Source organism: Atractosteus spatula, chromosome 9 (genome assembly GCF_055471065.1).
Source record: "Atractosteus spatula isolate fAtrSpa1 chromosome 9, fAtrSpa1.hap1, whole genome shotgun sequence".
NCBI lineage: Eukaryota > Metazoa > Chordata > Actinopteri > Semionotiformes > Lepisosteidae > Atractosteus > Atractosteus spatula.
Genome location: NC_142714.1, coordinates 3,560,255 through 3,588,177, shown reverse-complemented (window position 1 = coordinate 3,588,177; position 27,923 = coordinate 3,560,255). Strand labels below are relative to the sequence as shown.

The 27,923-nt window shown below is 41.8% G+C and overlaps 1 protein-coding gene across 1 annotated transcript; it reads left to right on the top strand.

Annotated features, from left to right (window-relative positions):
* The first annotated feature begins 94 nt into the window (after positions 1–94).
* mia2 (MIA SH3 domain ER export factor 2) lies at positions 95–27,923 on the top strand. Its single transcript, XM_088924425.1, has 30 exons — positions 95–306; positions 976–1,109; positions 1,476–1,562; positions 1,958–3,868; positions 4,895–7,757; positions 8,249–8,515; positions 8,808–8,887; positions 13,360–13,491; positions 15,476–15,497; positions 15,808–15,896; positions 16,032–16,103; positions 16,629–16,739; positions 16,952–17,023; positions 17,188–17,292; positions 17,813–17,935; positions 18,113–18,221; positions 18,535–18,581; positions 18,791–18,881; positions 19,185–19,323; positions 19,728–19,829; positions 20,032–20,092; positions 20,590–20,625; positions 21,115–21,182; positions 21,551–21,633; positions 22,454–22,588; positions 23,461–23,595; positions 25,290–25,412; positions 25,820–25,884; positions 26,170–26,344; positions 26,473–27,923. The coding sequence occupies exons 1-30, from the start codon at positions 189–191 to the stop codon at positions 26,649–26,651; spliced, it is 7,734 nt and encodes a 2,577-aa protein (XP_088780551.1). The 5' UTR covers positions 95–188; the 3' UTR covers positions 26,652–27,923.

Below are 27,923 nucleotides of genomic sequence, written 5' to 3'. Positions count from 1 at the left end.
CAGACCTGACTCCGCATTTTAAACAGTCGCTGTTTTAGCAGGATTATATCTTGAATTTCAAACTTTTTAAGCCTTTTTTCTGTTTCATTAGAAAACGACTTTCTCTAACTCATATTATGGCGCTGTGAAAATAACGTATTTAAGCTGATTCTACTGTTTAACATGGCTTTTTTCGTCTAATTAAAAACATGGTGCGGGGGATTGCTAAACTGCTTTTTCTGCCAGCTCTTTTGTTTTTACTCAACACTAGGCAAAGTCTGGGGTTACTGTCCGACTTCAAAACATGTGGAGATCCTGAGTGTGAAAGTAAGAATCAATGTTTTTTACAATATGGGGTCTAAATAGAGAAATAAGTTTTCCAGATGACGACAACTCCAGAAAGTAACAATTATTAATGAGAAAGGATTTTTAATAGCACTCGTGTTTGGAGTAGGTTTCTACTTGCTTTTAAATATTGTCATTATATATGTTATTTCAGTGCATCTACTAGCATATGTAGACTATTTCGACAAATGTACAGTATTGTAACCATTATCAGCCTGTTGTTTTATCTTTATACAAGAATATGGATATTTTTTAAAATACATCTCGATCTGCGTAGCAATATTTTTTTTTTTAGTTCAGAGTTAACAAATTTTAGACTTGGTACTCGGTGACTAAGCAAACTATAGGTCAAAGGTCGATAACATTCATTTCGCATATTAAGGTAAACGTTACAAGCCTAATATATATATATATAAATGTCTATTTTCCATTTTAAAGTCTATACATACTTTTCAACGAGTGGATATAGCACTGCTGAGCCATTGCTTCCTGATTGCCAAAGCAAAATGCGCAATTTTAAAAATGAATGGTGTTTTAATTGCTCTCACTACAAACTGAAGATCAAACAATGTTTTACGGCTACTAATAACTGCTTGTTTTTTTTCCGTTTTGCCAGTATATGACCTTTTGTGTTTTTTTGTATCGTTTTAGGCTCAATAAGTCGAGTTCAGGCCATACGAAACTATATGAACCCCGACTGCAGATTTTTGAACTTCAGAAGCGGTGACGTAATATTCGTATATCACAAACTTTCAGGAAAAAGAGACGACCTGTGGGCAGGAACTGTATGTATTTAAACTGAAATCAGATATTTAACTGAAAACCGCCATAAGGAGCGATAACTGCTTATAAAACACACATAGGTCTTTGATTTTTATTGTTGCTTTAGAGGAAAATTTCACGATTTTGTTCATTTGTTTCCCTATGCATTTGTATCAATGCAAAGTACGATGATTCACTGAGCTAACATGATATTAAACATTGAAATCCAATTATTAAAACAAAATAAGACCCATGGGCTCATCTCATATTAATGCCCATAGTTAAAAATGATACTACTGGAATATATGTATATTATTGTAATGCTATACGATTTGAAATGTAAAGTCTAGTATAATAAAAGTAATGAAATTCTGGTTGCTTTCCTTTAGATCGGCAAGCGGTTTGGTTATTTCCCAAAAGATGCAGTTGAGGTTGAAGAGACTTATGCAACAAAAGAAGTGCAGGTTCCTACAAAGGTAGTGAGTTTTGCATGGTTCTCTTGTACTAGTTGGCTAAAAAAAGGAAGTTAAAAAAAATTCAGTTCTATCCTTGAAGTCCAAATTCTTTATCTACATAATTTAAACTTAAATAAGTAGAGTTATAAGTTCATAATTACTCTGATAACCTTTGACAATTTAATGTTCTGCCAGCCTTTTTCCGCGTGAATTTCTGATGAAATAATCTCGTAAAACTCTTGTCATCATAAATGTAATCTGATTAAAATAGGAACTAGAGTAATTAGTGACCTCCTTCCCCTGTTTAATTTTTTTTTTAAAAATGGGGAAAAGAGGATTCTCATGATTTTTGGGCACGATGGGATTTGGTTCTCTCAGCACAATGTTCTCATGAAAGAATTTTTCTTTCCTTTCAGGAACATGACTTCTTCTGTCTAGACGGAAACGGTGCTTTCATAGAGAGTGACTCCAGTCACTGGGACAGTGAAGAACATCAGGAAGAAACAGCAAAAGATGAAACGGAAAGTCCAGAAGCAAGTGGCTCTGGAAGAGGCTCTGTAACAGAATTTAAGAATAGCGAAGGTATTGCCAAAGGGCAAGAGAATGGCCCGGCAGTACCGCACACCACTGACAGAAGCGAGGAGCCCAAGACTGTTGAACGAGGTGGGTCATATTGGCTTGGATCTGGAATTACTGGATGGCTGGGCATCAGAGGCCAAGAGGATGATGTTTCCCAGGAAGAGAAAGAGGAACAATACTCCTTTAGGAGTAGGAAGATTGCATTGGATCTGAAGGACAATGATTTAGATGGTAATAAGCTGGAAACAGTGGCAGAAGCGAAAAAATCTGGTTGGCTTGGGGGACAACTATCAAACATATTTGGTCTTGGTCAGGAAACTCCGTCTGAAGTTGGGGGTCCAGATGCCCCCGAAAAACAAGGAGACAAAGTCACACTGCAGGACAGGGGTCAAAGTCCAGCAACGAGTAATAAAAGGGTGATAGCTGAGACAGAGACTATAAAGGAAGAGGATGCACAGGCCAGGTCTTGGCTTAGCTTTGGTGTCAGGGATCTGTTGAGCTCTGGTCAGAAGAACAGTGACAAGGAAGGTGAGGGAAGGGGAGAAAATACTGAGGGTGAAAGTAAAATGTTAGAAACTGCTGTAGATGCGAAAACACCAAGACAGGATTTTAGTCAATCACAGGTTCATACTGTACAGGATCAAGAAGCAAAAGATCCTGGTGGAACAACAACAACAACAGCTCTCCAGCGAACCAGTGAGCAAAGCTCCCAGATGTCTGAATTAAAAGCTGAGATGAAAGAATCAAATGCTGTTCCAGACGTAGTGATAACTAAAGATGAAGAGCACAAGAAAGAGGAAAATACAGGTTGGTATGGCAGTGTCTATGATAGTATTGTAGGATTTTATAAGGCAAGACGTAAAGCTGTTGATGATGATAGTTCATTTCAGGGTTCTCAAGAAACGGGCAGTCAAGAATATACTTTAGGCAAAGAAGTTAAAGAAATTCAGGGTGAAGAGTCCATAGGCAACATTAAAGATTATGATCCCAGCAAGCATATCCTAGGGGAAGAAAGTTTAGCCAAATTTTCCGATGAAGACAAAGAGCATATACTGTCTAAGGAGGAGCCCATCATATCTGGTGCTATAAACATAAGTGGTTTGAATCAAAACAGTCAAGAAGAAAAAAATAGGCTTAAAGAAGAGGAACCATCTGCAGTTCAACTGGATGTAGAAAGTGTCATGGAACATGATGTGATCAGTTCCTATTCAGAAGATAATTTAAAAGCATTAGATTTGCCAGTGGATAATAATGCTTCAAAATCTGAAAGTCTAATAGAGTCTGAAGATCATACCATAAAATCTGATGGAACTGGAATAAACATTGCTGGAAAAAGTACTTTACTATCAGAAAATCAGATTGAGAAATCAGACATTGTGCAAGATATCACTGAAAATGTAAGTGATCTTCAGGGTGACAGTGAGGCAAAAGTAAGGATAGAAGAAACCAGTGCCAGTGAGAATACTGAAAACATGCTGAATTCTAGGTTTGAAAGCCCATTAAAAACAAAGCCCAGTACAGTTGATGTAGCTCATACATCTTCTGTGCCAGAAGACCCTGTCAGGCAAAAGCTACAAGTTGATGAAGCTCATATCATTTCTGTGGCAGCAGACACTGAAGGGCAAAATCTACAAGTTGATGATAATCATTTCACTTCTGAGCCAGAAGACGCTGTCAGGCAAACACTACAGGTTGATGAAGCTCGTACCACTTTTGTGCCAGTTGATACTGAAGGGCAAACGCTACAGGTTGATGAAGCTCATACCACCTCTGTGCCAGTAGATACTGAAGGGCAAACGCTACAGGTTGATGAAGCTCATACCACCTCTGTGCCAGTAGATACTGAAGGGCAAACGCTACAGGTTGATGAAGCTCGTACCACTTCTGAGCCAGAAGACACTGAAGGGCAAAATCTACAGGTTGATGAAGCTCATACCACTTCTGTGCCAGAAGATACTGAAGGGCAAAAATTACAAGTTGATGAAGCTCATACCACCTCTGTGCCCATAGATACTGAAGGGCAAACGCTACAGGTTGATGAAGCTCGTACCACTTCTGTGCCAGAAGACACTGAAGAGCAAAAATTACAAGTTGATGAAGCCCATACCACTTCTGTGCCCGTAGATACTGAAGGGAAAACGCTACAGATTGATGAAGCTCATACCACTTCTGTGCCCGTAGATACTGAAGGGCAAACGCTACAGGTTGATGAAGCTCGTACCACTTCTGTGGCAGCAGACACTAAAGGGCAAAAGCTACAGGTTGATGAAGCTCGTACCACTTCTGTGCCCGTAGATACTGAAGGGCAAACGCTACAGGTTGATGAAGCTCGTACCACTTCTGTGCCAGTAGATACTGAAGGGCAAACGCTACAGGTTGATGAAGCTCATACCACCTCTGTGCCAGTAGATACTGAAGGGCAAACGCTACAGGTTGATGAAGCTCGTACCACTTCTGAGCCAGAAGACACTGAAGGGCAAAATCTACAGGTTGATGAAGCTCATACCACTTCTGTGCCAGAAGATACTGAAGGGCAAAAATTACAAGTTGATGAAGCTCATACCACCTCTGTGCCCATAGATACTGAAGGGCAAACGCTACAGGTTGATGAAGCTCGTACCACTTCTGTGCCAGAAGACACTGAAGGGCAAAAATTACAAGTTGATGAAGCCCATACCACTTCTGTGCCCGTAGATACTGAAGGGCAAACGCTACAGGTTGATGAAGCTCGTACCACTTCTGTGGCAGCAGACACTAAAGGGCAAAAGCTACAGGTTGATGAAGCTCGTACCACTTCTGTGCCCGTAGATACTGAAGGGCAAACGCTACAGGTTGATGAAGCTCGTACCACTTCTGTGCCAGTAGATACTGAAGGGCAAACGCTACAGGTTGATGAAGCTCGTTCCACTTCTTTGCCAGAAGACCCTGTCGGGCAAAAGCTACAAGTTGATGAAGCTCATACCACTTCTGAGCCAGAAGACACTGAAGGGCAAAATCTACAGGTTGATGAAGCTTGTACCACTTCTGTGCCAGTAGATACTGAAGGGCAAAAATTACAAGTTGATGAAGCTCGTACCACTTCTGTGCCTGTAGATACTGAAGGGCAAACGCTACAGGTTGATGAAGCTCGTACCACTTCTGTGGCAGCAGACACTAAAGGGCAAAAGCTACAGGTTGATGAAACTCGTACCACTTCTGTGCCCGTAGATACTGAAGGGCAAACGCTACAGGTTGATGAAGCTCGTACCACTTCTGTGCCCGTAGATACTGAAGGGCAAACGCTACAGGTTGATGAAGCTCGTACCACTTCTGTGGCAGCAGACACTAAAGGGCAAAAGCTACAGGTTGATGAAGCTCGTACCACTTCTGTGGCAGCAGACACTAAAGGGCAAAAGCTACAGGTTGATGAAGCTCGTACCACTTCTGTGCCCGTAGATACTGAAGGGCAAACGCTACAGGTTGATGAAGCTCGTACCACTTCTGTGCCAGAAGACAATGACAGTCAGAAACTACAGGTTGATGAAGTTCATACCACTTCTGTGCCAGAAGACAATGACAGTCAGAAACTACAGGTTGATGAAGCTCATATCACTTATGCGTCAGAAGCAAATAGTGACAATCTTATTACCAAGGAGACAGATACAAAAGCAAATATGGAAATTGTCCAACAATATGAGGAAGAGCCTCACAAAATGGGAGATTTAAAAGAAAAATCAAAGATTTTGATGCAGGAAGACCTATCAGGTAAAATGGAAGGATTGTTTCAGGAAAGCTCAGATAAAGAAAGTTTGAATAAAATATATGACACGGATGTAGTATCACCTAAAGATGCACCACCTCTGGAAAAGCAGTCATGTCATGGAGAAAAATCCACTATAATGAAGAGTGCTCTAGAACTTAAAGAGATTACAAACGCAGAACATCATCCAGAGAAGAATTCAAGAGATAATATTCAGCATGATTTATATTCCCTAAATGTGTCAGATGTAAGGACCACACACTATAATCAAGGTCCATTGTCAGAGTCCAGGGCTGACCTTGAAGATACGGTTATTGCTGAAGGAGAGGTGCTGCCAGTTGATGGTGATGCTGGTGAACATGTAAAAACCTCTATAGACAACGTGCAATTAGCATTAGATCTAGGGTTCAAATCCCAAGGCGATGAAAGTCAGGAAACAACCCTGATTAAACAGCCTTTAGGCACAACAGCACAATCAGAACAGCAGCAGGGTACAACTAAGAGCATCGTGATAAAAGAGAGTGCAGACAAAGCTAATGAAGAGAAGCAGAAAGCTGAGGTACCGACCCAGGCACATTCAGGAGACATAACAGCAGACCCTCTGATAGAGATGGGTGATTCAGTGCCATCCCCAAATGTGCAAAGAACTGAAGATGGGATCGAGATACAGTCCGAGCAAGGGAAAGTTTTGAATGATGTGTTGCCTTTGGTACAGCCGGCTCCAAAGGGCCTTGATGACAAAAATCTTGACTGCTCCTTACCAATTCACAGCAGGGAGGGACTTGAAAAGACTGGAGAAGGTAACTTTAATGTCTTGAGTTCAGATACTCAGTCCCTTGGTGTAGCTGAGGATGGATCCATTTACAATGAGAAAAGCTTCTTTAATGGTGAACAGTTGTTTCCCAGTAAGGATGGAAGGGAGGAAGGCTGTATTGACAAGGATAGCAGGTGGGGTGCTTGTAAAACAGCTGTTCGTGACCAGCAGGGTGAAAGACAGAGGGAAACAAGAGAGCCAGGTCAAGATGGGGTACTTTCAGGAGGCACAGGTCTTTTAGATACAGTAATACACAAGCCAAGTCATGTTGAGAGACCTTGGATATTAGATCAAAGAGCACAAGATGGCAAACTCCACAGGGAGGACAGCAAGTTAACTTTTGAAGGCGAAGCTTTAAGTGATTTGAAAGATACACTATCTGCTTATTCCAATCAAGAAGGGATGGATAGGTCACATACCAAAATGAACAAAGATGAAGAAATCCACGCCATAGCCTCTGAAGAAAAGGATATGACCCACTCAGGAGCCAAGTCTAAAAATATCCACTGGGATGAAACCAGCAAAAATACAAATTCCACAGAAACCTCGAAAGACAATGAGGTTTTAATTCCGGAACAACGCACTGAAGGCACTGAAGCATCACTTTCAATGAAGGATCAAGAAGTAGTGCATGAATCCTCAATCCAGTCTTCAAAACATCTCCGCCATGAGGCTGAACTCCAGGATGTCCCACACTGTGCTGTGCAGACCACCAAGGATGCAAAGGTCTTTAAGGAATTTAAAAAGATACAGGCCTATATGACAACGCAGGACATACAGTATTTGCTGGATGTGTTTGGGAGGCATAAGCTCTTGTGGCTTGACTACAGCCTGGAAAATACAGAGACTGGAATCTCAGGCCTGGGCGATGATGATCTGGCTATTTGTTCTGATTTTGAACGCATTTTGGAACATCATCAGGAAACAGTTTCAGTTTCAACAGGTTCAAGTACTGAGGGAAATATGAAGGAAGATGACTTTCATTGCAAAAGCGTGGCCCTTCAAAAATTAGAACATCTTCTGTCAACCCTAAATTGTAAATCCACTGCAGAGGCAGGAGATATCAGTGTAAATGAAAATTCAGGTACTACACACATTAGTTTTTTTTTCAAATGAAACACCTAATATTGCAAGCAAAAATAGAATTTAGTGATATATAATCAATGCAATTAAATAAAGTATACATTTGTGATATTCCTTATAAGAATTAGTTTTAAGGTCATGGCATTATTCCATAATGTACTTTGAAAGATTAAGTAAATAACTCAAATATTTTTCAGCAATACTTTGTTTTAATTAGATTTTTTCTGATCTGCTTGTCTAATTCTTGCTGCTAGTGTTGGGTATCATTAACAACAGTGATCTATTTTTAAAGTGTGTCACAATCAGTGCTTGACATCAATTATCATTTCGTTTTCTGATACATGTAACTGCAAGTATTTATTTTTAATGTGAATGTATTTTTTACACATCCCGGAGACACAGTGATGTGTTAATTAATAATATTCTTTATAACTTTTTGGTGATAAAAAGTTCTGTTATTGAATCCCAATTATTACATTTTTATTTTTGTAGGCACGGATATGTCAGACTGTTTCACTGTCCCTTGTGTGAAGGAAAGGAACAGTGAAAATCATGTTGAAGATGGGGCAGGACAAGGCCCACATTCCACAGCGAGAAGAGTTGTGGTGAAACATGAGGAAACTAGGAGCACCCATGAGCACGCTAGAGACAGCGATGGCCACACCAGAAATCACACGGCTGCACAGGAACATGCTAAAAATCTGCCAAATGGGAGCACAACTTCTCGGCTCGCTGCACAGAAGCAAGATCCAAAAACTGGTAAAACAAAATCAGTTCAATAGAACTGCCTTTCTCTGTGTGTACAGTATGTGTGTGTGAGAGAGTGTGATTCTAATCAGAAGATGCCTGTATTTTTTCTCCATTTGTTAATGTGTTATAACAACCAATTATTTAAAAAATGTCTTATTTACACATGACACCAGTTCTGTTACTGTTGGTACAAATGTGTTACAAATGTTGACTGACCCAAAAATGAATAAGGACATCTGTTAAAATAAAGAAATACCTTTTGCTTTGTTACATTGAACGGGTGACACTGAATTGGGTTCAGTCCTGAAGCATGTAGTCCAAGATGGATCACCTTCCCATGTTGAAAGTGGCTGGTCATCTGTCAAAGTTCAAATTATGAAGGTAAGAGTGTTTTTTTTTTTATCCTGATGTGGCTTGTTGTGTTTAAATTAATATCCATATCCATAATATCCATTCTTATAGCGGTCTGAATTTCACACCATTGTCTCAGTACCTCAGCAGTATGGTACTGAGACGTTTACATCTTTTCTGAAACTGTTATGTAAAATTACCAGTTTAATTCTTACATTATACTGTTATAGTTAGTGGATATTTTTGATCTAAATACATTTCCAAAAAATCTTTTAATCAGCCATTGTATGTTACTCCTGAAGCTTGCTTTTTTAGTGAGTATTTAATAAATGGAAGGATTTTGGATATCTCTAGATCTGAAGCTAACTTTCAGATATTCAATAGAAAACAGCTGTTGTGTGCCCATTGATTAAACCAGTCGTTAATATGAAGACATTCATTGAAATATTGATGTGCTTGTAGCTGATTATAAATGAAAGTGACTACCTTTAGAGCAGTGTAGTATTGTAGACTCTGCTGTTTGTAAGGGGCTGTTTGATGCTTCACTTATAGTAGTCTCCAATTTATTCCTACCCTTAATGAACTGTAAGTAAACATTGATTTAGCAAAGGCAATTTTACAGTATGAAAGGGTATTGAAAACATCAATAACATAACTAAAAAAATACATTTTTTTCTAAATAAAAAGTCTAGACATTTAAATGTCTGTATAAGTGTAAGCAATTAATTAATTAAATTAATTAACATAAAAAGCAGCGTCTGCTGGAATTTGCAGTAGGATTTAAAGAGGAGGTAACGTCAAGTTCAGGGATAAGGTGAATGTACTTGAGCGTTACAGGTTGCTGTGGGTGGATGAATAATTTTGGTTTCGGCTGTACATCCTGGGACGTTTCATTTAGCATGGCAGAGTTTTCACTTTCAAGCAGGCTTTCAAACGTCATGGGCGAAAGTTTGATTCCTCTGCCGTGTTTAAGTCTGTTCCTATTAATTTAAGCCTGTGGTTCGAAGCAAGTCGACTTGTTTCATCCTTGCACCTGATGATTAATGTTGATCAAGGTGTCGCTTTAAGATTTTTTTTTCACTGCTTTAACTTCTTTTTGGAGGCCTTGCTTGCTGTCATTGGTCTGTCGTGTCACCGGTGTGAAATCCGATGTGGGTGACGCAGGGCCGGGGGGGTGTGGGTTTCGTCTGAAAACGATGCTCAAGGGTTGCGAGTTGTTTTCCTCACGAAACGGGTGGCTCTTCTAAAAACTGATTCGGAAGACAAAAAAAAAATGTGAAGTTCCCAGGCTTGTCGAAATGGAATTGTACCAGGACACCGGGGAGGTGAGTGAAGTTTTAAACTAGTTTAGCGGCAGTTTTGACTAGTTTGTACAGGTGGGCAGACAAGTGAATACGTGGAGGGCAGACTCGAGTGGACTTTCCCCACACCCGCACGCGAGCTGTCCATTCCTTTCACTGAAATATAAAAAAAGGAGAAAGTGTATTCAGGATAAACATACAGGAATAGGTGGTGTCTCTTTTACGTAAAGTCGAAACGAAACGAATGTGAACTCAGTGTGAAGTGCTGACACCGTGGAACAGGAGCCCGTATAGCCCAGCCCGCCATACATGCCTATTTATGTAAGCATTGCTGTGGCGTTCACCGTGTAACGCAGATGGTATGGGGGCGCAGAGACTTTTGTGGGCTGCGTTTACTCGGTTTTTAATTCGTTATCCCCAATCGGCGTGGTGGTATTCATGCAAGCAGCTGTAACGCCGAGAGCCGCCCGGTACGAGCACGCCAGGGCCGGACTGACAGTCCGCAGCCGGTGTTCGTGTGGCGCTCGACAATTGGTGACGTGCGGAGCAAACCACGTCCAGAAAACCACCCGCCTAGAGGGGGGCCGGGGTATACCCCGTGCTCCGTATAACGCTGTTTAACCCGGCAATAAAGCCTTCTGATGAACACGGATAAAATGGTGTTCGTAAAAAAAAATGATTTGGAATATTCAACAGAAAAGGGCGGATCATATTTTTAAAAAGTATTTACAATAGGACGCCTCGCACCCCCACTTGCTTGTACGTACGTAAAGCTTTCCGTTTTACGCTGCACGCTGCCTAAACAGGACTCCGTAACCATGAAGTGACAGACGAGCCGAGCGGAGCCGCGTCTGGGGTTTTATATATATATATTACCGTTTCACCGGGAAAACGAGTAAACCGAGTGGTGGCGGACAGAGATGATGGCAGATGAAAGCATAAACGACCTAGTCGGCGGCTCACCTGATGGGACAGCTTTCACAGTTGCAGCCAGAACGTACTATAGGCTAGCGGTGGAGAGGGTCAAGGATGTGAGTCTTGCAACCTGCGAAATTGCCTTCCCTTGTCTGTTATCTTTCCAGTGACGTCTTGTGGTTGCATTTTATATTCGTGCTTTCTCGTGAACCGATTGCCAGCAGTGAGAGAACATGTTAAATGTCTGAAAACAAGTCAAACCTTGCTAGACGCGCTGCCGGTGCAGTGACGTGCCAGGCGGTGTTTACCGCACAAAACATTTTTTTTTGGCGTGTGCAGTTATGATTTCGTGTAGATAGCGGTTCCTTAAGACAGCAAACAGTTACATTTTCTTTCTGTGCACGTTCATTTCAAACGAGATCCAAGAAAAGAATAACATTAGAGTTTTAAACGGTGGCAGTAGTTAGTGGCAGTGCTTCATATATTATATTTTTAACAGGTTTTCATTTTTTAGTTCTTACCTATCCCGAGGTTGACTTCCGGCTTTTACTCTTCAATTTGCTGATACTTTTTAAGTTGGCTGACTCGGTCAGTTCAATTCAATTCGAACTTTATTGTCCCCCTAGGGGAAATTTGTTTTACGGCACAGTCAAACACAACACAATGACAAATAAACATCACCAAAAGGGAAGAGAGTACAGTAGTGTTACAGGAGATAAGAAACAAGAGACAAGGTAGTGACTTGGCATTAAGAGTGTGATTGCAGTGGGGATGAAAGATTTCCTGAGTCTGATGGTTTTACACCTGGGGGCACAGAGGTGTCTCCCAGCTGGGAGAAGTGTGAATCCGCAATGGAGGGGTGAGACACACACTCCCTGATGCTTTTGGCTTTCTTAGTCACCCTCTGTCTGTAAAGGATGCTCAAGTTGATTTGATTATTCCCGATTATTTGCCACTTATATTCACCGATTTACCAGCCTTTTACAATTACCGGTACTCGTGTTGACAAACCAACCAGTGAAGCAGTATGTTTAGACACTTTCAATGAATGGTTTGTAGAAAAGTGTAAGAATAGTTTTATCCACCTTAAAGTAGCCGGGTTTCCTAAGAAAGAAGAGTCTCTGTTGGCCTTTTTGATAGTGTCACAACATTTGTCCCATTTTAGGTTTTTGTCAGTGACCAGTCCCACGTACTTATAGTCATCGACAATTTCAACAGGCTGACCATCAATTATAGTGGGTTTGGAGGTGTGGTATTTTTCCTAAAATCAATAACCTGTTCCTTTGTTTTTGAAATATTTAACTTTAGGGAGAACTCGTTGCACCAGTTAGTAAAACCATTTAGAATGGGCCCATGATGGTATTCTGTGTCCTTTAATAAACTCCCAGAGCTGTGTCATCAGCACACTTAGACTTAATGAGAGGTCTATCTGTTTGCTTATGCAATCATAAGTGTGCAAAATATACAGCAGAGGGGACAAGAAACAGCCCTGTGGTGATCAAATTGACGTGTAGCGAATGTCAGATAAGCACTTCCCCAGTTTGAGCTGTTGAGTCCTGTTCGTTACGAAATCTAGCACCCACCTTATCAAGCTAACATTCGGATTGAAGTACTTTGAGAGTTTCTGTGCAAGCAACAGTGGTTGTATTGTATTGTATTGAAAGCGGAGGAGAAGTCAACAAATAAAATCCATACAAAGGTTGGTCCTGATGTCGATGGACCAGATTTAACAATGTGTGTATTGTATCGTCATTGGGACGCATCGCAGTGCTCAGCTGGGTTTACATGCTGGAGGGTATTTTGCAATGTGTCAAGTGTTTCAGGAAGCTGACTTTAAAATTTTAGTTGTTTTGCTGCTCTTAATCAGTGGTTGTGTTTCTGCATAATAACAAGTTTATAGAACATAGACACATCCCACAGCAATGTTCTGTTGATGGTATCTAGTTAGAATTATGTTTTTAATTCAGTTTATTTCTTTTCCAGCATCCTGTATATGCAACTTAAAAATTGCCTTCCAAGAAGGTACATTATGACTCTTCATTTAAAAGAATGATATCCCAATTCCATTTTAAAAAGAAATTAATGCACACCCTCAGTGACCAGCATCACTGTGAATTAAATCATTTTCCCAGGGAGTTTTTAGTCCAAAATATACTTCTTGCCAAAGATGACATGAAAAAATTGTAATGAGCTTTTTTGCTTGGAATTGTCAGTAATGTTGGTTGTGAACACTGAGATCCTCTGCTTGTCTCTTTAATATTTCATTTTGCTTTCTTCCCCCCTCAGGCTGTGTCGTCCTTGCCTGAGGACATGAGGCCTGGCCCTGACCTCTATGGACTGCCCTGGGAAGCAGTCGTCCTCACTGCTTTTTTGGGAGGAATAACCGTGTTGATGTTCTTCTGTAGATCCTGTCATTCAGTAAGCATATTTCATACCTTATGTCAATTAATTCAGTCTTATTTTGCAATCAGAAATTACGGTTAGCTTGCTTAAGCCTCTGTAACGCTGCATTTTTCTTGTTGTGTAACAATGATGCAACTCTTTTTCATTCAGTCATGTATCCATCCATCATTACAAGTCTGCTTATTCCCATTGAACCTCATGACCACCCAGAAGCTATCCTGGAAGTGATCAGTCCCACAGGGCGCACCAGCCCATCCCAGAGCGCGCACACTCACTTACACGAGCATGCAGAGATCATATGGAGATGCCATTTAACCACACCAGCACGTTCAACTTTGATACCTCATTGCCTTCGTTGTACGGAATGTGGTTCAGTGAGCTCATACAATCAAAGACGTACAGTACGAATATACATCATAAAGCTTAATCACAGAGTGCATCCACCCAGCACATTGGGAAACAGCCTAAACACACTCCAGTGATGAAATAAGTAACAATGGGGCCTGATGGTGTAACAGTGAGCTGTGCGAGATATAAAGTGCGGAGGTTATGCGCCTCACCTCTAGGTCGGTGCTGTTATGAAACCTGCTAGTCCTTGTCTTAATAGACCTGAGCCACCTAGCTGAGGCCCCATGTGTCTTTGTACCCGTGTCCCTGGGGAGATACCCACCGAGAAGCCAGCCGTGTCTTAACGTCACGGGGAAAGCTGTATAAAGCAAAAGGCTAAGTTGCTCCCAGGACTGCAAGGTCTTACTTAGAATGATGTTTCAGGATAATTGAACCTTTATATTCAGGAACAAAGAAACGGCAAAAGAGACACGATTAGGGTCTTGAAAGAAAAATTAAAAAAAATAGCAGTCCAGTTTTGTCTGACTCGGACTGAAGAGAAATTGGTGGATAAACTGTAGGTCTTTGGATGGGTACATGTGAACACAGGGCCTCAGTTCTCCAGGAGAATGGCACGCTGTGGGCGTCCTGGCAGTCAAGCCTTATTGTGGAGCCTGAGGCTTTTGACGAACGAGAGTTGCTAGCTTCCACAAGCCGGCTGAGCACCAGAATACTGAGAGGCCCTCATTTGTTTGTAGCTTTTAGATGGTTTCTGATACAGCAGCGCGCGGGTGGACATGGTGTCTCTTGTGAGAATTGGGTCTTCTCCAACACCTTCCCCAAAGCATGTGTAGTAACAGGAAACTTGACTCGTCTCACTTTCTGCACTACTCGCACTGCTCACAGTCTGCAGCTTCACCCAGGCAGAGGAGGGAATTTAATCTGTCGGCAAATTCATAAAGACCCATTCACAAAAACGAAGACCTTTAATATGTGAAGTAATCCTACAGAATTATAGGTTGTTGATATAACCCTGACAAAACTGATAATGTGATTTGATTTTCTAATTTTGATTTGATTCAGAAGTAGCCAGAAATATGACCTATCTTGTATTCCATGCCTTTAAAATCTTAAAGATAGGTGCTTCCTAGTTGCGCTTGCTAGACCTGGATTACAACCATAATAAATATATTAAATAATAAATCTTGCCTGCATTTGGTGTTCAATATTTTCCTTAAATTAAACTTATGTATGCTCTTTCATTTTTTTGTCTAAATATTGTTTTGTAAGAGCTTTTCCTCAAATTTCACCTTGAAATGTAAGAAGAAGAAACTCCAGCTGGACAGATGAAAAGCAGTATTTTGTGGTACAATAGTGAGATTATTTACATAATGTCAGGGGGTGTCTTGAAATGTGGATTTAACAGGAGTGATGTAATTGTATATTCAGAGATGTCTATCTGGGTAAATGGGTGCTTTAAAGAACACTGCCAGTGTCTTCCTCAGTCCTGTGATGCAGAAATACATAACAGGTTTGCTGAATTATTTGGAAGGTGTACTGTCTGTTTCATGACCTTTAGTTTACTATGTAATAAAAAATATTTTAACTCCTTCATAAGTCTGAATTTTAACGCTTTCTAACAGCATCTTCCCATTTCTTTTTTCCCCGACAGATAAAAAGCAGGTTGTATGTTGGTGAGTATAGAAATGTTTTACCACCTTTTGAAAGTACTTTGTATAGATCTATAAAGTCTGAATGTTGTGTCATGACCCACCATTTGTATACGCTCTGCACCTGTTCTGTGTTATGCTGTCATGACCTGGCGTGTGGGCTAGCAGGCAGACTTCAGCCTCTTCCTCCCTGCGGACGGCATCCATTTTGTTTTCTCTGAGGCAGATCCTCCAGGGGTGCTGTAGTCTTGCAAGTAAACAGAAGCAAAAACATACTGTTCTTTGCTTACAAGCAGGTTGTTTGTGTTTTGTTTTGGGGATTTGTTCCCCCCAGGAAAGGAGAGGAAACTTGGAGAAAAAGTAGCAGAGCTGCTGGAAGAAAAATGCAAAGTTCTAGAGACCCTGAGCGAGTGCAAGCGAAAAGTAAGCAGGTCTCCTTTACTTATTTTACCCTTATTCACTCTTTCAGACCAGCACGTGTTACTGTCTTTCTTAGAGCTCATACTGTTCACCCTAAAAAGAAGGTTGGGTTGAGTTGGGTTTTTTTTGTGTTCGCAGTACGAAAACCTGGAAACCACTCTGAAAAACGGCGGCCTTTCAGAGCAAGCCACGGAGAAAGAGAATCTGCAGGTAATGGAGTGTATGACAGGGTGTCTGAATAAACACCTGGGAATGTAAATATTAAAAAACTTTCCCTTTCTAGAGTGATGGCAATTAAAAAAAAATGTTAAGAATTAAATACAGTATTTGCAAAACCAAAGATGCTGCAGTTATATTAAACCTGAGTGGTCTTTCGTGCAGGAGAAAGCCGTCCATGTGATTAAAAGCTGACACATAGCAGTACAGTGGCATGGTGGTTTCACGATACTGCCGCACAGCTCCAGGGTCTGTGTTCAGTTCTAGCTCGGGGCACCTGTGTGTGTGGAGTTGGCATATTTCCCCATTTTTGTGTAGGTTTTCACCAAATGCTCTCGTTTTCTCCCAGCTCCCAGAGACACGCGGGTTAGGCTTGAGTGTCCTGTTCCTGGGGGTTAGGGGTTCGAAGTTCAATGTGCCGCCAGTACTGGCTGTCGTGTGAGCGAAGCGGCCTCCTCGCGTCTGTGGCGCCTTTCCTGTTTCTAAACTTGAGCTCAGAGACTTGCTGTCTTGTTTTAGGTCATGTCTAAGAAACTTGAACAGTCGAATGCGGAACTGAAAGATGAAATTGAGCGCTTGAAACAGGATCTGGATTCTCAGAAGGCCACACGGTCCCAGCAGGGGGAGCTGGTGAGTGACGTTCATAAGTGATCAGGAGAAAACAGCTCACGCTCCCAAAAGCGATCTTACCATTACTCGTTGGGGTTAGGAGATCGCTGCAGGCTGATGTCTTTATTTTCTTTTCTGCTTTATAAAATTGCTTAATGAAGTTGGTTTTGCCTAATACATCGAACATTTTGAGATTGGAATGATTAGTAATATATTTGCTGTGTTGTTGACAGCTTGCTGGAATGCAGTTATCTTTGAAGAGCTTGGAAGAAGAGGCAAGAGATGTGAAATCACAGATGGAGCAGGTAACCTGAGGTTATGGCTTGTTTGTTTTACCTTTTTGCATAATAATGATGCAATGCAATAATAACGAATGGTGACTAGCAGCCATATTCTTTATAGAGCTGCTATTTTGTTCAAGGCGTTTTTGAAAAAAGGTATGTTTTTGTTGTCTATACCACTTGTTTAGGCACAGACAACTCTGAAGGTCTACGACATTAACAGTGAAAGACTGAAGAAAAATATCCAAACAGCACTGGAAGAGAACTCTCATCTTCACGAGAGTGAATCCCAGGTATGGTATATTCTGCATTTGTTTTTTTTTTTATGAATGCCTGAAACTCAAAAATAAAGCTCATGAATCCTCTAGCATCATTGCTTGCATCATGTTATTTGTGCTTGTTCTGTTGCTCAAGAATGGTCCAAGAGGTTCAAAATCTTATAAAAGAAATACTCATCCTACAGTTAGTCCAATACTTTCTGTTCCACAATTCATTAAATTGCAAGTACTTTATATACAGTATCTTTATAGGGACAGTGTTGAATGTAATTGAAAACAAACTGCACTGTAAGTGTTGGATCACTTCTGTTGAGACATACTGTAGGTCACCTATGTATCGTCATCCATCAGGTCGGGTCAGTAAATAAGTGGTGTTTGGCATGCGCCGTCGTTGGGGGAAATGCTGGAATATTTCCTTTCATTTCTTCAGGGTTGTGGATGATAAAGGTGACTCGTCTCGGCCGGTTGCCGTCAGACATGCCGCCTGGGTGCAGCCATGTTAAAAGGGCTTTGCCTGCTTTGGATTTTCTTTCAGCTTGCGCAAGAAGCTGAGGGATGGGAGGAGCGACTGAGCGAGCTTGCTGAGGAGCTGAAGATGTGCGAGAGCTCCCGGAGAGACATGCAGGCAGACAGCTCAAATAAGGAAGAGCAGATTAAGGTGAAGCTGTTTTTACTGTAACATGCCCTGTAGTGGGCAATAGGCAGCGCTCTCGTTTGTATGTCTGTTGCGCTCTAGATGCGTGATGGAGATTGATTCTCCTCGGTTTTGGTGCTGTGCAGGTGTAGGGATTTTGCAGAAGGCGTGTTCACGTTTCCTTTCATGTTGCCCATCCAGACTCTGACGGACTGCCTGCTCAAGATGAAGGACTGGGATTCTGAGCTGGAGGAGGAGGCAAATGAGGGAGAGGAAGACGGGACCAGCACAACAGAAAACGGGGATTTAGGCACTGCTCTCGTTCTTCTAGTCTTTTTTTTATTGTAGAACAGTTAACAGAGACTCTCGTACAATGAGAGCCTTTAAAACATTATATGTGTATAAAAAATACAATCAGTCTTTTATTCAAAACCTCCCCAAAAGACCAGACTGGTTACATTTGTTTAGCATTCAAAGCTGGCATGGATGGCAGCTGTCACATGGAGGACAGATGATTTTCCACATCAGGATAAAGATACCACCTCCTGTTTTTGACTAGTTCTAACAGTTTGAAACCAGTCAAATTTAATCCGTTTTTTGTATTTCAATCTCTTTTGAAACAGATATGCATCAGAAGCAAAAAGTGCAGAAGCTCATTTATGCTGCAAGGGTGAGTTTGATTAAAATCAGACGGGCTTAAACCTGTCAGATGAGATTTTCTTCAGTTTTTTTCTTTTTTATTGGTATGTGTCTAATAAGAGACACTCCGTTTCGTCCATTACTAAGTAAAATAATACAGCATAGTTCAGCCTTCATGCGAAGAGGATTTAGAATTTATGAGAGTGAGTGTGAGTGTTTCAGGGCTGTTTTCCCTTTCAGATGAATGCAGATTTAAAGTCTATGGAGGAAGAGAAGAACAGGGTCTTTGCCAGACTTGCGGATGAAGTGAAAATGAAAGAAGATCTGCGAGGTACATGAGCTACTTTAATAACCACTCGGACTTGCTACACAGAGACCATTTTTAAGTATGGTCATGTTTTGCATTCGATGCTTTGGCCAACTAGAAACAAGGTCTCTTAAGCATAGATAAATCAGAAGGGCTAAGTTTAAAAAAAACTTTTGACTTTCCTTGCTAAAATGTGCTGTAAAAGCGTGTTTTCCTCCATAGACTGAATCAGCCCATGTTCGTAATTTTAATTGGCACTTCCTGTGTCTGTGGTAAGAACGCTGGATTCGGGGGCCCAGAAGCTCAAATTGCACTTTGCTTTGGCAGATCGCATTGGGAAGCTTCAGACGGAGAAGAGCTCGCTGCAGGTTGAAAGTGCCAAGTACACTGGCGAAACACAGAAACTCCAGCAGAAACTGCAGATCATGACTGAGATGTACCAGGAAAATGAACTCAAATTACACAGGTGCTTAGCCATGCCTGATTACATGGGGACTTGTCGTATGTAATGCATTCATTTCTAAAACGGAAGTTTTAACAGAAGTTGGAAAACTTCCTGTAATAGAGACAGGCAGTGAAGGTAGGGGGCTTTTTTCTCTGGCTTTCATGTCTTTACCACTAGAATAATGCATCTCATCAGTTAAAGCTTTGTAAGCAAGCACTTAGTAACTTATCTTCACTTACTAATGGGAGGTTATTTGCCAGTGTTGCTGAAGCAGCTTTTGAGAAGGGTTGTGGGACTGTATTTTAGACATCATAATGGAATAGCTTGTGAAGAGGAGTTACATTACATACAGCATTACTACGGGGGGGGGGGGTTAAAACTGTTCATGAAGTGTTTCCTATTTTTTGTGTGTGCTTGCATGATAGAAAGCTGACGGTGGAGGAGAAGGAACGCTTGCAGAAGGAGCAGAAGCTCACAAAAGCCGATGAGAAGATCAGCCTGGCAGCAGAGGAGCTCAACACATACAGGTAAATTGTACACCCGCGGGAAGATCGTACACAGCTGACCCTGATTTTCTAAGATTTTATAATTTTCTGTTTGTACATATCTGGAAAGCTACTTTTGATGGATGTTGGGACTTGGTTTGGAATCTGTTTATTGCATTGTGTAGGTGCTTTTAAAACATTTTTAGCAACTTTTTATTTCCAACATTCTTTTTTTTTCTTGTAGGCAAAGAGCCAAGGACCTTGAAGAAGAATTGGAAAGGACATACCAGGCCTATAAAAATCAGGTTTGTTGTTTTAATATAGAATATTTTTTATTAAGTTAATTAGAGAGTATTGTCACTTCTAGATGGTACAATTCAAATCATAGACTAATGTAATTTAAGTGCCAGTGAAGGCAGATCTTATAATATTTAATTCTACAGAACTGAGTAATTTTAGACTTTATTGAACACAGCTGATGTTAAGATTTCCTCCTTGAAATGCAAAGCTAAGGTTTAAGTTGTTTGCTTATTGTGTTGCCCAAGTGGGTAATGCAGGTCATGTCTAGTGCACACAGCCATTGTGTCTTTATCTTGTTCTGTATGAATCCTTTGGGGAGAAGGTCTTTCTGTTAAACCAGTTTGAACTATATTGATCTTGTGATGGCTGCCCTGCTTTCATTATACTGGATTCCAGTTTGGTTTTTGATTCCAGTTGAAGGTATTGCTTGCCTCTTCTACTTGGTTTATCCAGAACAGTCTGTTTACAGCGCGCTTGTCTCTTTGCTCTGTGCATTTCTCAGATTTCATCGCATGAGAAGAAGGCACACGATAACTGGGTGAGTAGGGAGGGGGCACTTCTCGGTTCTTCGTGATTCTCATCTCGGAGCAGGACATCCCTCAGATCATCAGTTCTCGTTCTTCTCCAGTCCACTCTCTGAGCTTCTCCGTCTTCGTTCTTTATGTCCGTCAGGCAAAATAAGCCGAACTTGCCCGCCCCCACACACTTCCCACGTGGATAGTCTTACAGCATGGCCTCTGTCTAATGGGTCCACACTGAACCTGCAGCGCAGTGCTGTGGTTACTTCACAAAACTAGGACTTCTGCACAATATCTCATTTCTTCTTTTTTTTAAAAAAAGAAAAGTTTTGCTCATCTGTGACCTTGTCCAGAATTCCTCTGCACACTGTTAAATGTCGGAAGGCACACAGCTGAGCGTTGCGCACAGGTGAAAGCGGTTGTCTGCATGGGATATGCGTTGATTAAAGAAGGTCTATAACCTGCGTCTCACACAAACTGGTATTCTTGCTTTTCCGTCTGTGTTCCAGCTGGCAGCGCGGGCAGCAGACCGAGACCTGGCTGACATCAAGAGAGAGAACTCGCACCTCCGGCAGAAGTAAGAGCGCCATGAGAGACGTCTCTCCAGACGGGAAACTACCCCACGGAGCAGAGCGGTTTAGAGAGAGCAGTAACATTAGTGTACCTTAGAGCTGCATTCTCCTCGCCTCACCCCATTGATAACTGCTATGAAAAGCATTTTCTGACTTTGCTCCTCATCAGGGTGATGTGTTTTTTGCTGTTGGCATTTTTATGGTTCAGTGCCAGGCAGGTCCGTGTCAAGCTCGTTTTGATGTCAGTCTGACCTTGTTGTTAGTGTGTGTTCAGAGTGTCGCGTCCCTCTGTGACCGCGGTGGGGAGTGTGGTATGTAGCTCTTGGGTGAAACGCAGGGTGAGCTGGGTGCGAACGATGTTGATTCTGTGCAGGCTGACGGACGCGCAGTTCAGACTGGAACTGGTGGAGAAGGACCCTTATGCGCTGGACGTTCCCGGGCGGCCCCTGTTCAGAGGTGACTTTCTCTTATCACCTACACGACTTCCAGCTTTCGAGTTTGGGCAGGTTTTACTCAACAACTACGTGGTTTTTACCCGTGCAAATAAGAAAATTAATGAAGCCCTAAAACATGCAAGTATAATGAATACCACGTAAAGGCTCGAGCTGAATGTTTAAAAAAATTAATAGGTTGTAACTTAGTTTCAAAGTTTTCAGGTGTGAAAATTGCCAATGGCAAAGTAGTATTCCACACATAAACAAAACATGGAGAATTAATCTACAATCAAACTTCTGAAATCTTTACCATAGTAATGATAACATTCTTTTTTAATCATTGGCGTGACTGAACTTGGAGAATAAAGTGTGACCCCAATCAGAGCCATCCTAAGGAAAATAATTTAAATTCGCATTATTTTCACTTGATTTAGTCTGCAGTTGTCTTGTTTGCTGTTCCTCCTGTGTTTTATGCCTCTTGATATACCCTCTGAACAAAATACATTTATATTGCGCAAATATATATGCAAAGGCATATTTATATAACCAGAATGTAATGGAAGAAATGGTTACTCTTCTTATATACTTCTTTTTTTCCCCTCAGGATTCTTACTTAAATTATAATGCTGTGATTTCTCTCTGAGTGAGTTCTTTAGGTGGAATCTGTGACTGTTTTACGTGCCATTCCACCACGTAGTGGAACAGGTGCCCGTTGCGGACTCGTCGCCCTCAGTAGCTCGTATTGAGACAGTGGGGAAAACGCGTCCCGTCCGGAGCCTTCGGACTGGCGGCCCGTTCGGTTTGTGGAAGGCGCTGACCCCCGTGTTGTGTTCTGACACTAGGCGAGAGGTCCCCCTTTGGCCCCTCTCCGCTGGGACGGCCTTCCTCGGAGACCAGGGCCTTCCTGTCTCCTCCCACGCTGCTGGACGGGCCGGCGCGACTCTCTCCACAGTTTCCCGGCGGGCCTGGGGGCAGAGGTGACGTGTCCGTCAGTGCTGTCTGCATGCCATGTGGTTCTGCGGTGCTATGGGCACCTCCGTGACGCTGTTGTCAAGACATGTTTATTAATAAATACATTGCTGCTGGAAATTGGTACGCAAAACGTAGGACTTGCATCGCATGTCCCATCAGCCACATTTCATGAAGGTTAAGCAGTAAATCAGTGCTGAGGTGACTGTACCTTTTAAGTTGGATTTGGAAGAGATTTATAACCAAATTGTGGGAGAAGGTGTTTAATCTTTTTTTTTTTTTTTTTGTAGAGAGTGTATTTTTGTCAGTAATCATCATGTCTGTGTTCAGTATGGGGGGAAAAAACAACATCAGTCATTTGAGAGCTTGTTTTCCTCATCAGTAAGCAGGGTCACAAATAGATGGATAGTGTTCTTGCTGTGAGCGGTCAAAAGCCTGAAACATTAGAAACTTGAAAGGTATAGTCACTCTAACTAGCATTACATGTGTAATTGTGCTACATGCATTGTTTGAGCATAGCAGCAAAATTCCCTGAGTCAGTGTTGCTTTGTTGCTGAGCAAAGCTCTAGCCCTGATTATTGCAGTTACTAGCAGTCTAATAAGAGGTTAAAAAAAGGTTCATTCTTTCAGGCAAAGATTCAGATTTTAAAACAAGCAGCAAAATGTATTCTTAAACATATTTTACACTTTATATCCTTGATATAGCAGACAAAAGGCAAAAAAATACAGGAAGTTGTTGTGAAGTTGTTCGTTTAGAAATCTTTAATACATTAGTAAAGAAAATGAGCCGTGCTCTTGTTGTTCTTTGGCCGGAGTGTTTTTGTGTATTGAATTTAGGATTCAGAAATAACATCAGGCTATTTGTTTTATATTTTGTTAGCATCGAGAGGTCCTCCAGTTCTTAGTGAAGGTCTGGACTGTGACAGGATTTTGGAAAACCACGGCTCTCACTCTGACAGTGGATCATTGTCTCCTACATGGGAAAGAGACAGGAGGGTCCAAGTGCCCCCACCAGGTACAGTGATGGTCATATGTGTGGACACCCTCTGGATAATATCGGGCATTGGTCACTCATCTTCTGGCTTTGGAGGCTGAGCAGCAGAAAGAGTAGCATTGCTCTGTTGAGATATTCATCGATTCTTTTTATTCATACGCATATATACTGTATATTTGTCAGAAACACAAGATGCATTTAATCCTAATCTAGTTTATCTTGTGGAATGTGTTTGAGTTAATATATGGGTTAAGTTGTCTTTTTATAGCAACATCTATTTTTGATGATCATCAGGCATATTCTGACAAGCTTCAATATTTCTGGATAAAATCTCCTCTTCTGTTTCTGCCTTCTTTCATGCTCTGTTACTGATTATTAGAGAGCTTTTTTCCAATATCGGAGCTCTTTGTGAGTAGCTGAATGAGCTTGTAGCACAAAGCTGTTAAAAAAGCCGAATAAGCAGACTGTTTCTCTGAGTACTCAGCTGCTTGACACATTTGTGCCAGAGATTTCTGAACACTTTGACCATTCTGACACCATTTTTTAAATAGTGTCATTTTCTGAATTAGCATGAAGGAGGAGAAGACTTTGTAATGTTCTTGAGGGACATTTGCTCTGAGCCAAGAGAACAAGTGCCATTATCTGGAGGGTGCAAATTGTTATGGCATCACTGTATTTTGTTAAAGAAAATGATAGTTGATATCGTGTTAACTGTCCTTGACCTTATACGGTGTTTTTTTCATTTCTATTCAATGACGGACAATACTGAACTAGGATTTAAAAGTAATCTAAGTGATGCGGACAGACCTTTTGCCTGATGCTTGCGCTTGACGCCCGCGTGTGCCTTTTACAGTGCTTGTCTGTACCTTTTGAACTTCGTTCTCTCAAAATATTTTGCTCCACCGTTGTGAAGCTAGCATGTCATTTATGAGAATGCACTTGATGTTTGACAGTACTGTACAGTGATCGGACTCCTTTGCAACAGGTCCATAATCCTTCTCACCACCATTATCATCATCATTATTACATCACTGTTTATTCTAATGCACACTAATTGACCCTGTTTTTCAAACTAATTTATTGCAAAGTAAGTCTACAGTTTATTGCATGAATAAAGTTGCATGTGCTGGTGGTCACCTGATTTTTAACACATTCCTCTTAACAGTAGTTTTCTTTCTAGTGTTGTCCTTTATGCTGGAGTTATGCTGTTTTAAAATAAATTGTTCAAATGTTTTTTTATTTATTGTATAAGGACAAGGTGGTTATATTCTGGCCTCAGGGATGTTCTGTTTTCAAGTCCTTGCACAGGAGTATCTTCTGTAGTTTCCTAAGTTCAGAAGTGATTGAACCTCTGTTTTGGATCTTCTGAAATTATTTTCCTTCACTTGTCCCACCTTACCTATCCTAATATATAAACATGATTCTTATTTGTTCTTTGTACAAAAAGATTGTTTTACTTGACTGTCTTGTATTCGGGAAAAGCTTTAATTTATGTAAGAATTGCCATTTGTCTTGAAGACTGAGAATTTTTTTGCACAAGGTTTTATTTTACTTCCATGATGCATTTCTAACCCTAGTCCACCTAGTCAAATCATGACAGGATGGCCCAGGACACACAAAATGCTATATTTAAAAGGAAGGAGATTTGAAGTCCTCCTTTAGTATAATGCTTGACATGTACCCAGAATTAAAATGGGACTGCTGTTGTCCTCCAGGATATCCGTACCCAGACCCAAGTGTTCCCTACCGGAGGCCACCTCCCCTGCCCACGCTGCCTCCCAGACTGCCAGGTCCTGCTGACCCACATGGGTACAACCCACAGCCAGCGGACAGACCCGGTGAGCTGTCCTGTCATTTGTCATAGGACCCCAGGATTATCCTTGTTCATTTAGACATTTTTCTCCACTGCTGATATCGAGCACTGCATGGCGTAAAAAATAGAAATGCTACGATGAATCTCACGACATGGTGCTAGCGAGCTCATCTGTGCTAAAAAAAGCTGTCGAAGTGTAAGTGTCCCTTGGTGTTAAATGAGGGTCTTTTTCTATTACAACTAGCAGTTTAGAAAACACGCCAAACTAGCAGACTTCTAGTTATCTGGTTACTGCCTCATGTACCTTCAGTTTCTGACCTAAAGACCTCGAGTTGCTCTCTTTTCACCAAATCCTCAAGGGTTTTTTCAATGCTGCAGGAGGAACTGGAATGTGCTATGGGTTGTGATTGAGGAATTTCTCTTCCTTTACAGCAGAGGCATCATTTCCTGAAAACAGTTCGGATACTTCAGGGGTATCAGAAAGCGAGAGTAAAGACGTAAGTACCGACGTATTGTTTTAACATTAAGCAAATAAAAAGAGTTTTACCAATAGAAAATAATTTTAGAAACCATCTCCCCAGAATGGAAACAACTGTGCAGAAACAAACTGCTGCTGATTTCATGCAAAGCACCGTACTGCTGGCTGTTTTGTTGGAACAGTGTGGGTGAAGTCTCTTGCTCGTGGGCATACTGGCAGTGATTCGGCTGGGATTCGAACCCACAGCCCTCCGGTTACAAGGCCAGAACTCTGACCCCTGCTCCACACTGCTGCCTCTGTCTAGGGTTTCCTGTCTATGCCTGGTGACCCGCGTGTTCCCCCGGATGCTGACCCCAGGGGGGGCCCTGTCTTCCGCCTCCCCATGCGAGGGCCACCCAGAGATCACTTTCCTCGCAGGCCCCCCTTCGGACCCCCGGAGCTCTTCCACCCCAGGGTTGCCGGAGCACCCCCGATGGGCCGTAAGCATCCGTTTTTTTTTAACGCCGCGTTCCCCAGTGCAGCACTGACGAAGTGCGCGGAAGCTTAAATGAAACTAAAACCCTATGATGTGAAAACAAACAAATGCACTTTAATTTGTGCTTCACAGTACGAGGACCGCTTCCTCCTCCTCCTCCGCCAGGAATGTTCCCCCGATTCCCTCCTCCTCCTCCACACCACCTGGGGTACCCCCCTCCCAGACCGCCTTCTGACGGCTCGCCCAGGCCCTGTCCCCCAGGCGGCGAGCAGGCGGGGGACCAGCTGCCCCCCGCGCTGGACATGATCTGAGCCCGGACGTCCCTCCCGCGGGAACCCTCCGTGTGAACAAGTGGCATGTTGCTGATCCGATCGCATGTTGATCCTACCCTTCTGGCACACATGAGCTTCTTGAAGTGAAAGGAGGAGGTGGTCAGGAGTTTTTCTGAGCTACAATGAGCTACAGTGGGCGTTAAGAGCCGTGGGACCTGTGTCACAATAGAGAAATTTGTACTTCTGGATTATTTTCATCCTGAATGTGTGTAGTCTTTCGGTCCTCAACATTTCTTCTGTGTCTAGGGCTGCTTGATTGGATCTTGAGGTGAATAAATAATAACAGATAAGCAGTGCTCAGTATTATTCCTCTAAATTAGCCAACTGTTGCAGCACTGGACTTATATTTCAAATTTGTTTTTGTTTTTATTTGCGTCAATGCCATGGTGTTTTATAGGCGAAAATGGTCTGTGAAATGTGTACGTTTTTGTAACACTGAATCTGCAATGTGCAATGTTTGAGTATCATACTAGAGGTTTAAATGAATACATTTTTTAAAAAAATAATCTAGTTCCACTATTTAATAAAGAACAGGAGCAGGAGTATGTGACTGCTTCTACGCAGAGCCTTTTGAAATCCCTATGTAGCTGCCACACATAATTTAATTAATTGCTTTTAAATGATTCCAACTAAGTTGCTCAAATCCTTGTTTTAAAATGTATATAGAGAATTTGTATTAATATTGTGAATAGGGAGGCATTGTACAGAAGTGTCTTTGCCACATACTGTTTTTAATTAACTCATTGTACAGGATGATATGTTCATGTTTTATGTAGTCAGCCTATGCCTGGCACTGTTGCATGGTGAGTAGGACCACTGCCTCACATCCTGCAGGTCTTTCCTTCGACTCTGAGGGAGGGAGCCTGTCTGTGTGGAGTTTGCATGGTCCCACAGCATTCCTGTGGGTTTTCACTTGGTTGTCTGGTTCCTTCCCACCTCCCAAAGACAAGCCCAGTAGGGTTGACTGGATTCCCTATATTTTCCCTTTCCTGGGCAGATGCTTGATCCCAGTACTTCCAGCTTTGGGACGAACCGGGTGACCCTGATGGGCCGAAAAGCCCCCCGCGTCCTCTGTGGCCATTCTGTTGTTCATTGAGAGAGTCTTAAAGCCGTCCATACTGTTCCTGCCAGCTGGAGTCTGTCAAAATGGGGGGACTTATCAATTGATTAAATGGAAAAGGCGTAACTAAAGTTAAATTAATCGTGTGTATGGTGGTGTGTAAAAATAAAGATACTGCTTTTCAAAATCTA

What these genes read in the sequence shown, in the direction of transcription:
- mia2 (XM_088924425.1), top strand. Translation starts at nt 189, where the DNA reads ATGGTGCGGGGGATTGCTAAACTGCTTTTTCTGCCAGCTCTTTTGTTT. An exon ending in ATAAGGAAGAGCAGATTAAG is followed by an intron (nt 17,936 to 18,112) that starts GTGAAGCTGTTT and finishes TTGCCCATCCAG; the next exon opens with ACTCTGACGGACTGCCTGCT. An exon ending in GAGGAGCTCAACACATACAG is followed by an intron (nt 19,830 to 20,031) that starts GTAAATTGTACA and finishes TTTTTCTTGTAG; the next exon opens with GCAAAGAGCCAAGGACCTTG.